Raw genomic sequence first — 14,959 nt, 5'->3', positions numbered from 1 at the left:
GAGGAACTGTCTCTTCTGAAACAATAAATATGGACAAGTAACCAAAACACAACATTGCAACTGTATGTTTTTCCTATTGTTATATGAGTTCTGGCCTGAATCAAGAGGGCTACCTAAAGCCTCATCATGACTCTGGGATCATATAAGATGTTGTTTAGTATCTAAAGTTATTAACAGAAAGTTGAGCCTATTGCGTCAAGTAACCATTGGTTTCCATTTGATCTTTGAGATTTGGTGACTTCTCTTCTTTTGCCATGTTGTTTTCAATTAACAAGTCAAAAGGAGGCTTGGTGCAAGGGGCAGGACAGCATGGTGTCCATTCTGAAACCACATAGCCCTGGGTGTGAGTTCTGACTGTGTCTTATTTTTTTTTTTAAAGATTTATTTTATTTTTATTACAAAGTCAGATATACTGAGAGGAGGAGAGATAGAGAGGAAGTGGAGCTGCCGGGATTAGAACCAGCGGCCATATGGGATCAAGGCGAGAACCTTAGCCACTAGGCCATGCTGCCAACCCATTGACTGTGTCTTATTAACACAAGTTGATTTGCCTGACAATTCAGTTTCTTCATCCATACAATGGAGATTGTAACAATACCAGCTTCATAGGTCGTTTTGTGAGTAAAGATGCTTCAAGGTTATTAAGCATGTAATGCAGGGCTTGGTACACAATAACCAAAGATATCTGTTGTTATCATAAATATACTTAATGCTATATAATTAATTTAAGCTCAAAATAGTTTGATGTGAATAAGTCCATAACAGAGATATGATGAATATTTCAATGATTTTTTAATGCCTTAGCAAAAATAAGAGGTTGAATAATTTGACATACTCTTAATTGAGTAATAAATATTGTATTGAAATATAGTTCAGTTTACCTCATTAATCTTTTATAGTCATGTCAAATGACTAATGTTAATTAGAATGAAACTCAGCCTATGCCTCCTATAATCTCAGCCAGCCCTATATAATTGTTAATCCTTTGATCTTCCATATGGAAAGATTGACTGGTTTGGTATTCTCCGTTTTATGTAGAAAAAGAGTGTTAAAGTGCTGGTGATTTCTAATAATTTATACTGCATTTATCTTGTACATTTCTGAAAAATTGAACTTCGGCCCCAGTCAGCATGGTGTATAATTAAGTAATTTACTGTTGCATGGCTGCACATGTGTACAGCAGTCTTAGCTCAGGCAAGAAGAAGTCAATGGCCCTTTGTCTTCAGGCTAGAAGTTCAATTGCAGCAGTAGATGTTAATGATACATAACGACCCAGTGTTAGTTGACCTCTCAGAATTATTGCAAAAGGTTATCTTTACTAGTCAAAATAATTGATAATGCCATCTTCTGGGTACAAAATAATCTGATATATTGTGAGCCTTTTGACAATATTGGCTTTGACACTTCACTGGGTTTGAAAATTCTAACCCACAAAATCTTGATAATAAAAGAAAAATAGAAATTTTAAGGTTATGTGCACAGTTATGTAGCTAAACAATTTATTCATGAGTGTTCTTAATTCCATTGTTTGCTTTGAAGCAAGATAAGTAATTTTTCTTTTACACTAAGCTCTTTGGAGCCAGTTTGTCCATTTCTTATTACCTTTGAATTTTCTCACTGAGATTTGACATTACAGGACAGGTGCTAATGTAGGATCAGTATTTAATTCCTTTGAACCCTGCTTAGCACCTCATATTCATGATCAGAGAACCTAAACAAAGGTTAAGGTATCTTTTTTTATCCATAATATTGATTTATCTATTTTTAGCTTGAATACTGATTATATTTCAATTTGCATTTATAATTTTGCAGAGAAAGTCCAATATATTTTGCTTTTGTAATATGAAATAGTTCTTTCTTTGGGGCTGGCATGTGGTGTAGCAGGTAAAGCCACCACCTACAATGCTGACAACCCATAAGGGTGCTGATTCGAGTCCTGGCTACTCTGCTTCCAATCTAGCTCCCAGCTAATGTGCCTAGAAAAGCAGTGGAAGATGCCCAAGTCCTTGGGCCCCTGCATTCACATGGGAGATCTGGATGAACCACGTGGCTCTTGGAACCTGGTTTTGGCTTGGTTGAAATCTTGCTATTGTGGCCATTGGGGAGTAAATCAGTAGATAAAAGATTTATTTCCCTTTACCTTTGTAACTTCAAATAAATAAGCAACGATAAAAATAAAGAATTAATGCTTTTTCAAAGTTGCTGAACTGAAAAAAGCAGGTTGGGTCTATTCAGTTTGTTAACACATGATGAGTATCTCATTTTGGAAGGGAGCCACTCTCCCACTGTACTTTTATACCATTCCCCCCATTTTAGAGTGTTATCCTCTGCAAATTGTTAGGTACTAACACCAAATGAATTAGCTGTAAAGGATGATGATCTTTCTAGTGCCACTGATTGGCAGTGCCTCATTGACTAAATAAGGAAGAAATCCAAATAATGGATTAGGAGATATTTCTCTAGTTTCTTTTATAATAAAGAGTTTTGTGTTGATTGGGGAGCCTGAAGTCTGTTTGTTTTGAGGAACCCTTGCCTTTATTCTGTGATAAACTGGAAATACAGTTTACTCTCACAACATCACTACTACTTCTGACAATCACGTTTTATTTAGGGACAGTTTACTGAACCATTGGTCTGAATTTTGGAAATCGTTGCTTTCTGTGCAAAGTATGCTCTGGTCTACGTAACATGGAATATACTGTTGAAAACCAAGAGAAAATGCAAAGGAAAGCTCTGCTTTGCATTTCTCCTTAATTTTCATCATTGTCACTCTATCACAAATTGCATAAACTATATATATATGCAATCAAGGCATTTTGGAAACGGAATGATAGAAGTTACTCAGTTTCTGTCTGCCCCAAATATTTTTTTACTGTAGTCTTTATGTCAAGTTCTTGAAAATGCTTTTGTTCTAATCATAAAAGCTTTTGGTTTGGCAATTCCATGTGGATTTAGAAAATTAATCTATATTATAATGACTAACCCAGTTCTTTAGAAAACTGACTTGGTTACTTTTCTATTAGTATATTTCTCAGATTTATACACATTAAGCAAATATTGGCAATGCCAGACTTATTGACACTTACAATGAGAACAGAAGGGAAATATAAAACTACCAATGAGAAGCTCAGACATATATCCTTAGCTACGATCTTGAGGAATTTTATAATCTTTTAAAAATTGAAAGGCATTTGTATTCACAGAAAGATGTTTATGATAGCAAGATTGTTACTTGACTCCTTGTCACTCTGAGTTTCTTTTTTTATTTACAAAGAAACAAAGATAACTTGTATTGAGATAGTATCTGGAGACTGTGAGTATAAAAAAGAAAAACATTACTAAAAGCAAAATACTTCTATCTGAATATACCTAAATCTGAGTATGTATAAACTCCCTTATCTGTGAATTTAACCAAAACTTATGCACTCTTTAATAGCACTGTACTTCAGAATGCAATTTCTTAAGTCACACTGAATGTTTTCCATTTATTTTTCTTTTTTATCAGAAATGTGTTTCTATATTTGTTAACACCGTCTCTATTCCACTCTCACTTTGTAATAGTAAAATCATTTGGTACTATTCCCATCCTCCTGACTTTCTCTTTGTTGATGTGATACTCTAAAAATATTTCAAATAACCTAAAATGTGACATAAAGCATTTGGGTATCTTTTTCCAAATTTATCTGTTTCTTGTCAAATGACTTATTCTTTGTGTTTATCTCAAAAATTATTTTGCTCCCTGTGCCTTGATTTTTCTCTTTCATTCCTTGGTAAATTGATTGCTGAACTGATCAATTAATTTTAGGATCATTTCTAGTGTATAAGTTGTGAAAGCACCAACCCAAAATTGTATTTGGTCAAAAGGATTATAATAAGGAATGATGAATAAATTAGAGCAGAGTACAGCTGATTTGAATATCAAAGGATTACAAAAATCACACTTGTCGAAATTTCTTTGTTTATCTTTTTAGATGTGTTTGTGGAGCATTTATCTTTAGCCAGGAGAAAAACCTCAGCCCTAAGTAATTTTAGTATCAACAACATAGCTTTTAACCTAACTGTACTTTACTTTTATTCATAAGCTGGGAAGTTTCACACTGTTGAAACTCTTGATTGCATTTCACAAATATTAATCTCACTTTTTCCGATAATTAATTAATTTCACTAGAAAAAGCCTCTATAACCCTGGCATGGCAATGAAACGACTACAGCTGCAATAGAGATGAATCATCTGCCGGAAGGTTATTTCTTTCTATTAAAAAAACATCAAATGCATGATTTAAAACAGATAGCTCAACTTGTAGCTTTCCTGTGAGGTTCAATGAGTAGTTCCTGTTGAATGAATGCAGGATCAGTGGAGTGTTGACCTCAACGAAAACTGATTTTCACAAACTGAATGTGTTCTCCCCACAAGTAATGATGGTTAGGACAATAACTGCAGCTGCTGAATTCAAGAACACAAAGCAAAGGAAAATGAAATTTTGTGTCCTTTGATGTTGATGATGGTGAGTTTACAGGTGGATATGGGAGGAGTAAAGATGTTAGAAGAAAATCAACTGTATTGTTCCATTCCAGGTGGCTGCTTCGTTGGTTGTATTGTGGATATTCGGAAAGTGAGTATTCAGTCTTTTTGTGGATTGTGTATTGCACTGACTTTTTTGGGGTCTCATAACGTTGTAATATTCACTATGCTTCATTTCCTTCCAGTGTTATGGTAGTGGAGAATAAGTTACAGTGCTCCTGTGATTTCCAGGCGAGATGAGTGCCAGATGCTGCAGTGCAGATACTGAGAACTCCACAGATGCTCAAGTTCCTTCTATAATGTGGCATAGTTTTTGCATGTAGCTTATGCCTCTAGATCACTTATGTAATACAATGCTGACATTATGTAAATAGTTGTTATGCTGTATTGTTTAGAGAGGAATGATGAGAAAGAAGAGTCTGTGCATATCTAACGCAAAAAATACTTTCCCCTCTTAATCTGAGGTTGGCAGAATCCGCGGATGTGGAACCATGGCTAGGGAGGACCAACCATGCTTGTTTTTGCTGATGAGCATGTACAGCACCAAGTTGTGTTCAGTTTCCATGAAATGCAATAAAATATTTGAAACAACAGTATACATTTAGTATTACGTCTCAGTCTTTTAGGCATTAGCAATCAATTGTATCTATTTCAATGCTGAGAAACTTACCCTACTTTGTGGGAATAGCAAACTCCAGAGAAGGGCACACGCTCTGCTCTTACAGGTGTGTTTCTTTGGCTTTACATGTAGTTTCATTCATATGTGTTATTGGGAAACCAGCAGCCAATCAGGTGGCAGAATAACAATTTTCTCTTTTGCTTTCCAGAGCCTCTCCTCAAGATGAAGGGAATAGTACGAATAGTGCCAACAGAAGCGCTGCAGTGATTATCACCAACACCAGCTCCTTTTATGTATTTTACATTTATGTGGGAGTAGCCGACACTTTGCTCGCAATGGGAATATTAAGAGGTCTGCCACTGGTGCATACTCTAATCACAGTGTCGAAAATTTTACACCACAAAATGTTAAGTTCTGTGCTGCTGGCACCCATGTCAACACTCAACACATTGAAAGCAGGTACTTGGATATAAAATAGAATTGCTGGTCTTTTGTCCACAGGGCCTGCACGTTTGTCCTTTAGGAGTGGAGCTGGGTTTTGTGCAGGTGTGTGTACCCCGTTTGAGCTTCGTTATGGCTGTGTGTGCATTTCTGAGTTGTTAGAGTCTACCCTTTGTTGCTGTTGCTCCTGACAGCCTGGCTTAGCTAAGCAGGGTAGCTCTGGTTGATAGGACATGTTACTGATGGGTCTGTAGAAGCAGAGGCAGGCTCCTCTGAGCTACCTGACCTCCTCTTTTCAACCCTGATCCAGAATCTTGTTGCCAGGGTCTAGTATTGCTCCCATCCAAGTACTAACCAGGCCCGACCCTGCTTAGCTTCCGAGATCAGACGAGATCGGGCGCGTTCAGGGTGGTATGGCCGTAGACCAGGGTCTAGTATTGCTAAGAAAGAAGGAGATTTGATAGGATTAAAGAAAGTATTGAATTGTTCTAGTGATGCAATCTGAATGGAGTAACCCAGTTTTATGTAAAATATTCAAAGCTGGTTCTATAAAATTGTTGTGATATATATTTTGAGAATCCCAAATATATTTCGATACTGTTTTTGATTCTATCATATTTACAGTCACAGAAAGTAAGAGTAATCACCAAAAATTAAACTGTATGGCAGTTTAAGGTAGGAAACTAGGAATGGAATCAGTCTTGTTGATGCTCATTTACACAAACTCACACTTAAGGACTCTGAAATTCTAAATGATCCCCAGCCTTTTCTTTCCCCCCCCGGGGGTTTCCCTTACAGAAATCTGTTTTAGAGTGATTTGTATCTAAAATATCTCAAGAAATACCCATCTTTTTCTCTAGGCAACGAAATCTCAGTGTTAAGATGTGAAAAGATCTTCTTTGTTTGAGGTTTTTACATTTTTAAAATTTGTGTTAAGTAAACAAATTTCACCTATTTCACTGTACAGATTTAGGAACCTAGTGGTACTTCCTGCCCAGCCCTCCCTCCAGGAAGCCCTCATTGGTACCAAAGTGTCGTCGTAGGCGAATATACAATCACCATCATGTTTTACTGCCAGGAATTCCAGTATCAAGACTGGTCCAGTTAAATGGATCTAGTAATTTTATTTTCAAAGAAATGTGAGCTGCAGGGAAAGCTGGGTATTTTCCTGAGTTTCTGGGGGAGTTAGAAACGGGCCATGAGATACAGTGGAAAGAACTCAGGCATTGTAAGAGCCTTCGCATGGCCCAGTGAGAGAGGTTCTTTTAAGCCACGGTTTTACCTGTAAAGTGAGGGGGAAAATGATTTTCTTTAGTAGAATGAAGCAGTATAATTTACTTGGCTGTTAATAGCAAACATAAATAAATGTCAGTGTGACATTGTTTCTCCCTTCTGTAGGGTACACTTTCCCATCTGCCTCTTTGCTTTTCCCAACCTCTCATTCTGGTCAGTGTGCTCATAGTTGATTCTTCACCTTCTTTATTTCTAATGTAAATAGTCAAAAAATCATCTCATTCTTTTTTTCATTCATCTTGGTTTCCAAACTTTCATTTGCCCTATGGGATGATTATGGTCCTGAAAATTGAGATAACAAGCCTTGCTCTGTCCTTTCCCTGACATTGTCTGCTGCCTCTGATTTCCATATGCAAGGATTAAGCTTGTTTTAAGGACTATCTTTATGACTTATTCATGGTTCATTGTACTTTTTCTGTTGCTTCAGTCTTCTCCACTAAGCCATCAGCTGCCAATTCTTCCTTGCCCTGTGTGTGCATTTGAAATTTCCCCCTGCGACATGCTTTTCCAGTTGTATACCGGCCCTGATTTTTTTGATTCCTTGACTGATTTTAGCATAGTGCTTTTAAATACTGTAAGGCACCCAAATACATCTTAGGCATTCAACCAAGTATATTGAATGAATGAAAATGTGAATTCTTATTTTGAAAAAAGTCTATCACTTGAAATATTAGCATCACAATGATATTATTTTCCAGAAAATCAAACTTTCATTTTTTGAATATAAATAAATACCATGGGTTAATTTTTGGGTTATTTATGGAAGGTTATACAAATATACTGAAAAGCATATTCATTAATGAATATTTATGAGTAATTTTGACCAATCAGGCATTTTCCTGGAGCTGTGGATAAGGCAAAATAAATGTGATATTATCCCATTGCCCTGTAGTAATTTACAGTCTAGGAAAAAAAAGATACAATATGACTATAATATATGACCCACATATAATCATTATATGTAACATAGGCATTAGATAAGGTTGTATTAAGTATGTCAAGGAGAGGCAGAGATTAATTCTGGCTAGAACAAGCATTTGTGCTTCCTTATAGGAGGGTCATTTAAGTTGAATCAGGGAAGAAATATGGATTTGGACAAGTAGAGATGAAGGGAAAAAAGAGAGGGAACCACAAGGGAGAAGTAGAAAGATAGGAAGCTACAAACTATGTTTAAAAATATTTGCTGCTTTGACTTAAGCAGGATATTTGAGCCAAGGAAACTTCTACTAGTTAACTGGGTTAAGGCCAAATATAGAAAGCATTAAATATTAAACTAAGAATTTTGGACTTTATCCTGCCGTTAATGGGAACTGAATGATAACAGTGTTTCTTTGTACAGTGTTAAATTGCATTTTATCTAATTGTATGTTCGACTTTTGCAAGCAATGTATTCCTCAAGGGCAGGGAGCATGGCTTATTCACCTGTGCTCTTTGTTTTGCATTATGCCTGGCACATGCATATATAGCATTTTTCATTGAAGCCACAAATGATCACACTAGAAATATGCATCTGAGATGTCGAAGACTAGCTGAAGCTACACTGCAGGGGCAAAAGGGGATACATGTAATGGGCAGGCAGAGGGAACACCCCTGGACACAATGGAGTGTGTTAGAAAAATACGGCCAGAGGAGAGCCCTTTGTTATGGAATATAGCCAGGTGGGAAATGTGGTTGCAAGAGTAAGCTTGTAATACTGGGATGCGTATCCATGCATGATATTATTTATAATAAGGATTTTATTAAAGACCTCATTTTTATATGAGTCACAAGAATCTGTTTAACAAAGGTTGAAAAGTAAGAGATAGTAAATTGCATACAAAATTACTTAGAAACACTAGAGAGAACATAGATTTCTGAGATCTTTTTTTGGTGTGTCTTTTGAAGATTGCATGTTTCTGAGGAATTTATTTTCCTTTGTGTTATAGGTGGAATTCTTAACAGATTCTCTAAAGATATAGCAATTCTGGATGATCTACTGCCTCTTACCATATTTGACTTTATCCAGGTTTGTAAAAATAATCGTGATGAAGTCATCTTTAATGTCCTTTTTTAAAAATAATTAACTGAGTTTTGCTTATTTTTCATGTGAGAGTTGAAATCTTGTCATATGCATTTTTGTGCATTTTAACAATCTTGAAAATAGGCATAGATTTAATAAGTTCAGTAACAAGTGAAAATAGTCTACCTGATCCCAATTCAAGAAAATCCTACCTGTAGAAGTAATAACTGCCTATTTTGAAACGTAAAAGGCCACCTGTCCCCAAATGACTTGCTGCGAAGTAGGCCTGTTTCAATACTGGCAGCACGGTTGGATGGAAGCCCCTTACGTCCAAAGGCCCATGTTGAAATGAAGGTAAACTCCCCGTGTGCATTAACTCTGAAACTAGCCTTGCCTCTGGACAGATTGGCATACATCAGTTATCCAGTCCTCCCACCATAAGGACCATAATGAAGAGAAAGAAGAGAAATCATCCTTTCTCCTAGAGCAAAAGGGAAAGAAATTCTCTGGGTTCCATGGAGCTAGCTGCGAATGGTTCCTGAGATGCATCCTAGATGCGCATAGGGACTCCATGCTGTCTTGACTGTAGGGCCTACTCCATGGCTTGGAATGATTCACTAGGAAGGGAAGTAGAGAAGGAAAGGAGGAGATGGAAATCAATGTGACCTTGAGGATAAGGCATGAGAACAACATAAACGACAGGACCTAAGCACAGCTGGGAAATTATATCCTTGAATATTGGACCAGGCTGGTTTCAGCACAGCTTACTGAACATCCTTTCTGGTTGAAGTCATGCTGCAGTGAGTGAATGCCATGACCTCAATGGCCTCTTTGGAAAAACAGTTGGAGCAGAATACTGCCCATTACAATGAGTCATTCTGCTATGTTGCCCCTGCCCCACCCCTCCAAAATAATAAAGCCACATTTGAGGAAACCTATAAAATCAAAGTGAGGGCTCCACCTAGGTGTGTGTGTATACCTAGCTGACATTGGTAGACGTGTAAGAACCAGGCTGTCAGTTTGCCTCATCAGAAATGATGGACACAGTCAAATAGATTTGCCATTCTAGGTGAACTTTCACATTTCGATGACCTTCAGTTGCTCTGGTTAGAGATTTAACTCAGCAGCAGCTTCTGGAATGTTTTGATCCAAGCCTTGAGGTCATACATTTGGAGAATTACCTGTATCTTTCTTTAAATGTAGGACATTTGTTCCTCATTCTATGATGGTAAATGACTGGTGTCAAATGTGATATTATTAAATCAGGCACAAACCTGAGTGTGAACATCTTAACCTTGATTGCAAAAACATTCATGAATGTTGACAGTTGGTGATGATTTTTCTACTTTTGTGATCCACTGAATGTTTTCTGCATCAATTTGAGACTCTGAAATCTCTGAATAGAGGTTTATTTTCTTTTATTATTTTTGAAGATTTATTATTTTATCTGAAAAAACATACTTACAGAGAGAAAGAGGGAGGGGAAGAGAGAGAGAGACAGATTGACAGACAGACAGACACAGGGAGAGAGAGAGAGAGGGAGGGAAAGAAATCTTTCATCCACTGGTTCAGTCTCTGTGTGTCCACAATTAGCAAGACTGGGATGGGCCTGATAGAAGCCAGGAGCTTCATCCCGGTCTCCCACATGAATACAAGCGCTGGGCCATCTGTCCCTGCCTTCTCAGGTGTATTCTCTCTGAGTTGGATTGGAAGTTGGGGAGCTGAGATTCAAATCACTATCCATATGAATGCTGCTGTTGCAGGCTAAAGCTTAATCCACTGTGCCACATTGCTGGATCCTGAACATTTATTTTCTGAGTTTGCTTTTTGACGTATTTGATGGCTCTCAAATTCTTTCTTTGATGTCAATTTGAATAGTATCTGCTCAACCCTTAATCCTGTTGAACTCATGTGTTATTGCCTCATTCTTGATTAGTCAGGATTCTTAATTTACTCATTTTATTTCTTATATAAGGAAGTCTCATTTTCAGGAAGGATAAGTACAGCAATCCAGAACATAGTACAGATCTGATTCATTTTGGTTTTGCTAAATAATTCATTATAGGGACCCTTTAACTTATGAACACTGCTGGTTATATTTACTTATGTTTGGGCTTCTATTTAATCTATTATGAATTAAAATTCATAACAGAATTATTTGGATTCTGTTATGTGTAGTATTTTGTAGTTGAAGTGTCAACTATTTTAAACCAGAGCCTCTAATTATTTGGGTGTAACGTGGGCTCCTAGAGGAGCCTCTTACAAAGCAAATGCTTGGATTGCTGTCCTCCAGGGGAGTATAGATGCTGGAAATCTTGCCACCTTGTGACTATTTTTTTTAAAGATTTATTTTATTTTTATTGCAAAGTCAGATATACAGAGAGGAGGAGAGACAGGAAGATCTTCCACCCGATGATTCACTCCCCAAGTGACTGCAATGGCTGGTGCTGCGCCGATCCAAAGCCAGGAGCCAGGAACTTCTTTCAGGTCTCCCACGTGGGTGCAGAATCCAAGGCTTTGTCCCATCCTTGACTGCATTCCCAGGCCACAAGCAGGGAGCTGGATGGAAAGCGGGGCCACCAGGATTAGAAGCAATGACCATATGGGATTCTGGCGCATACAAGGCGAGGACTTGAGCTGCTAGGCCATGGCACCGGGCTCCACCTTGTGACTGTTACATCAGTTCTAAGTGTACCCACCTTCTCCATTCTTTCTTAACTCTGTGTGATAAATTGGTCATCAGACTACCTAATTCCATTTGTTCTCATAATACATTTACAGTGTCATTCCTCAAAATCTGCCCTTTTTCAAACATAAATGAGACTAGTGTCTCTTATCTCCATCCAATGTTGGTGAAAATAGCACCGAACTGAAATTAGATGGTAAAGCTATAGAAAGTCATAATTAACATGGTACAGTTCATGTAACTATCAATAGCAAAACGAAAGGAGTAGCTGAGTGTTCCTAATACTACCAGGGCAATAGTGATCATCTTAGGCATGCTGGTATTTCATGTGATGACTCTTTTAAATTAAGTCATTTTCTTACTCATACTTGCATCTTAGTTTTTCTATGAGATCCTATTTTTGAAATTTGAAAGTCTAGGTTAAGAAAGGTTATAGTTTGCCATTGATAAAGCATGTGTTCATGTTGGTTAGCACACTGGGGACTTCTTCCTTATATTAGTGGCCCTTGGGGCTGGTGCAATGACTCAATGGGCAAATCCTCTGCATACAGCACTGGCATCCCATATAGACACTAGTTTGTGTCCTGGTTGATCCACTTGCAATTCAGTGTCCTATTTATGAACTGGGAAGCAACAGATGATGACCTAAGGCTTTGGGACCTTGCTGCCATGTAGGAGACTTGGAAGAGGCTCCTAGCTCCTGGTTTCAAACAGCTCAACTCTAGCTGTTGTGATTATTTGGGGAGTATATTTTTAAAACATACAGTGGCACTTATGGGGCAAGCATGGCATAGGGAACATTTTGCTTAGTTGGCTGAGTCATAATGTACCTAGTCTAATATGTAGCACAGCAAAGCACCAGCTCCGAATGCCTGAAGCCAAAAATCATCTAAATGAAACAAACTCTGAAGTTTACATTCAAACTAAAATGTATTTCAAAAGAGTTTGCTTCTTTACACAATCAGCTCATAGAATTCATATTCATTTAAAACGTGTTTGTCATTCAGCACTTTAAAGGGTTGGAGAAATGAGAACATCCCATAATCAAAGAACATCATGTTTTCAGTATCTCAAGAAAACTATTATTAGTGATCTAGATAATGTTTGGACTTGTCACAAACCTGTCGAAAGTGTTCTTCATGAAGATTCCTTTCTCTAGGCAGACACCTGCCTCTTACTGAGAACAGAACTGGACAAGAGGAGCTTAAAGCCAATCCCTGACACCATCTTATTTGCTTCATAATGCCAGCGTTTATTCACAATACATTTTGTTTGATTCCACAGTTGTTATTAATTGTGATTGGAGCCATAGCCGTGGTCTCAATTTTACAACCTTACATATTCTTAGCAACGGTGCCAGTGATAGCAGCTTTCATTCTCTTGAGAGCCTACTTCCTCCACACCTCACAACAACTCAAGCAGCTGGAGTCTGAAGGTATGACGTTATGGATGATGATTGCTTTGGAATAGAGCCAAGTGAGCTATTGGAAATTTTCTATTGTTAATCTACTTTTATTCCCATGTATTTTCCCCCTTTATATAAATTCCTGCATCACGGAACAACAGTTTTTAAAAGATTTATTTAATTTGTATTGCGAAGTCAGACATACAGAGAGGAACAGAAACAGAGAGGAAGATCTTCCATTGTTGATTCACTTCCCAAGTGGCTGCAATGGCTGGAGCTGCACCGACCTGAAGCCAAGAGCCCAGGGCCTCCTCCAGTTCTCCCATATGGGTGCACGGTTCCAAGGCTTTGGGTTGTCCTTTACTGCCTTGCCAGGATTACAAGCAGGAAGCTGGATGAAAAGCGGGCCTGCCAGGATTGGAACCGGTGACCATATGGGATCCTGGTGCATGCAAGGCGAGGACTTTAGCCACTAAGCTACAGTGCCATGTCCAACAATGATATTTTAAAGTATGTGTATTTGAAGAGAAACTATATTCCAAAGTATATGGGTTGCTTTTTAATGACCATATGGCAGCCTTTTGGTTTTAAGGCAATTATGGAGAATCTTACCAGAGTTGGTATAGAACATTTATTTGTAATTTGTTTTAATCAATTGAATTTTTAAAATGATAGTGCTGCCAGTGGTGTTAGACAAAACTGCTCTCTTTGACTTCTCGTTTTCAGATAGCCTTCTTATTGCCCTGGGGCTCTCTTGCTGTGTGTCCCAGACTCTCCTTAAACTGCTTGGGTAACATATTTTTCTTTCAGTAGCTTTAGTGGGGATGATTTTTAGAGAATGAACTTTCAGTATGCTTGCACCAACAAGGTTATTAACAAAATCATGTCACTTAAATTTTCTAAATTGTTTCACTTTTTAAAAATTACCTAATGGAAAGAGACTTGTCTTTTCTCTGCAGTAATTTACTTGGGATTGGCCACAAAAAAAAATGTGCACAATGGTAGTTAAGAAATACGAACAAATAATAGTAGTGATTTTATGCTAAGTTCCCATATTTTGTAAGTATGGCTCCAAAGTGATCAACACCTCTGACCCATAGAATTACAGTATGACTGTAAGTAATCTTGTTCAAGTATTTGCTGGTATGAAATTGAACTGTGTGTTTACATAGTTTGCATTGTTTTCTGTGGGAATATTTCAGCCAGGAGTCCAATTTTCACTCACCTCGTGACAAGCTTGAAAGGACTATGGACACTCCGTGCTTTTGGACGGCAGCCTTATTTTGAAACTCTCTTCCATAAAGCTCTGAATCTACACACTGCCAACTGGTTCCTGTACCTGTCAACACTACGCTGGTTCCAAATGAGGATAGAAATGGTTTTTGTCCTATTCTTCATTGCTGTAGCCTTCATTTCCATTTTGACCACTGGTATGATAAATTTATTAGCTGTTCAATAAATTCTAGCATTCAGAGGTCTCTCTATTTTAATATGCTCATTGAACAGGAGTGGGGGAAACATCTATGTTTACACTCACAGACACAAAATCTACTTAGCTGAAAGTTTTGTTCTTTTAGCAGCTAGTTTATAAAATTCATCGTAAGCAGAAAAAAACTATCACAAAAGAAAAATAAATAAAATTGTGATACTTTTCAAATGTAAATATTTTGAATTTTAGGGCCTTTGAATAAAAACACAATATTGCGTAATAGGTAAAGTAGAAATCTACATGGATACCTGAGTTCCTCTAATGTAAAAAGTTGACTTTCTGAGCTGTAAGAAACATTGAAAATGATACGACATGACACTGTGTATACACAGATGTGGAGTGAGTGCTCAGTCTGCCATGTTACTTAGTTTTACGAACAAAATCCTGCTGAGATCAAAAGAAAACGTTATTGACGGGTTCACTGAGTGCCTCATGAATTCCCAGGACAGGTGGCACTCTTCGGTCCCTGGGGTATATACAACAGGCGCCAAGGAGTTAGTCACAG

General features: G+C 37.6%; 1 protein-coding gene across 1 annotated transcript in view; it reads left to right on the top strand.

Moving 5' to 3' along the window:
* CFTR (CF transmembrane conductance regulator) overlaps positions 1-14,959 on the top strand; it is a 148,954-nt gene that overhangs the window by 95,654 nt on the left and 38,341 nt on the right. Inside the window, exons 16-20 of the mRNA XM_058681327.1 lie at positions 4,576-4,613; positions 5,350-5,600; positions 8,801-8,880; positions 12,845-12,995; positions 14,168-14,395. Of these exons, the coding sequence (XP_058537310.1) occupies positions 4,576-4,613; positions 5,350-5,600; positions 8,801-8,880; positions 12,845-12,995; positions 14,168-14,395 (748 nt within the window). The remainder of the gene's footprint in view (positions 1-4,575; positions 4,614-5,349; positions 5,601-8,800; positions 8,881-12,844; positions 12,996-14,167; positions 14,396-14,959) is intronic.

Source organism: Ochotona princeps, chromosome 25, assembly GCF_030435755.1.
Source record: "Ochotona princeps isolate mOchPri1 chromosome 25, mOchPri1.hap1, whole genome shotgun sequence".
NCBI lineage: Eukaryota > Metazoa > Chordata > Mammalia > Lagomorpha > Ochotonidae > Ochotona > Ochotona princeps.
Note: the sequence above shows the minus strand (reverse complement) of the source record. Positions and strands in the feature narration are given on the sequence as shown.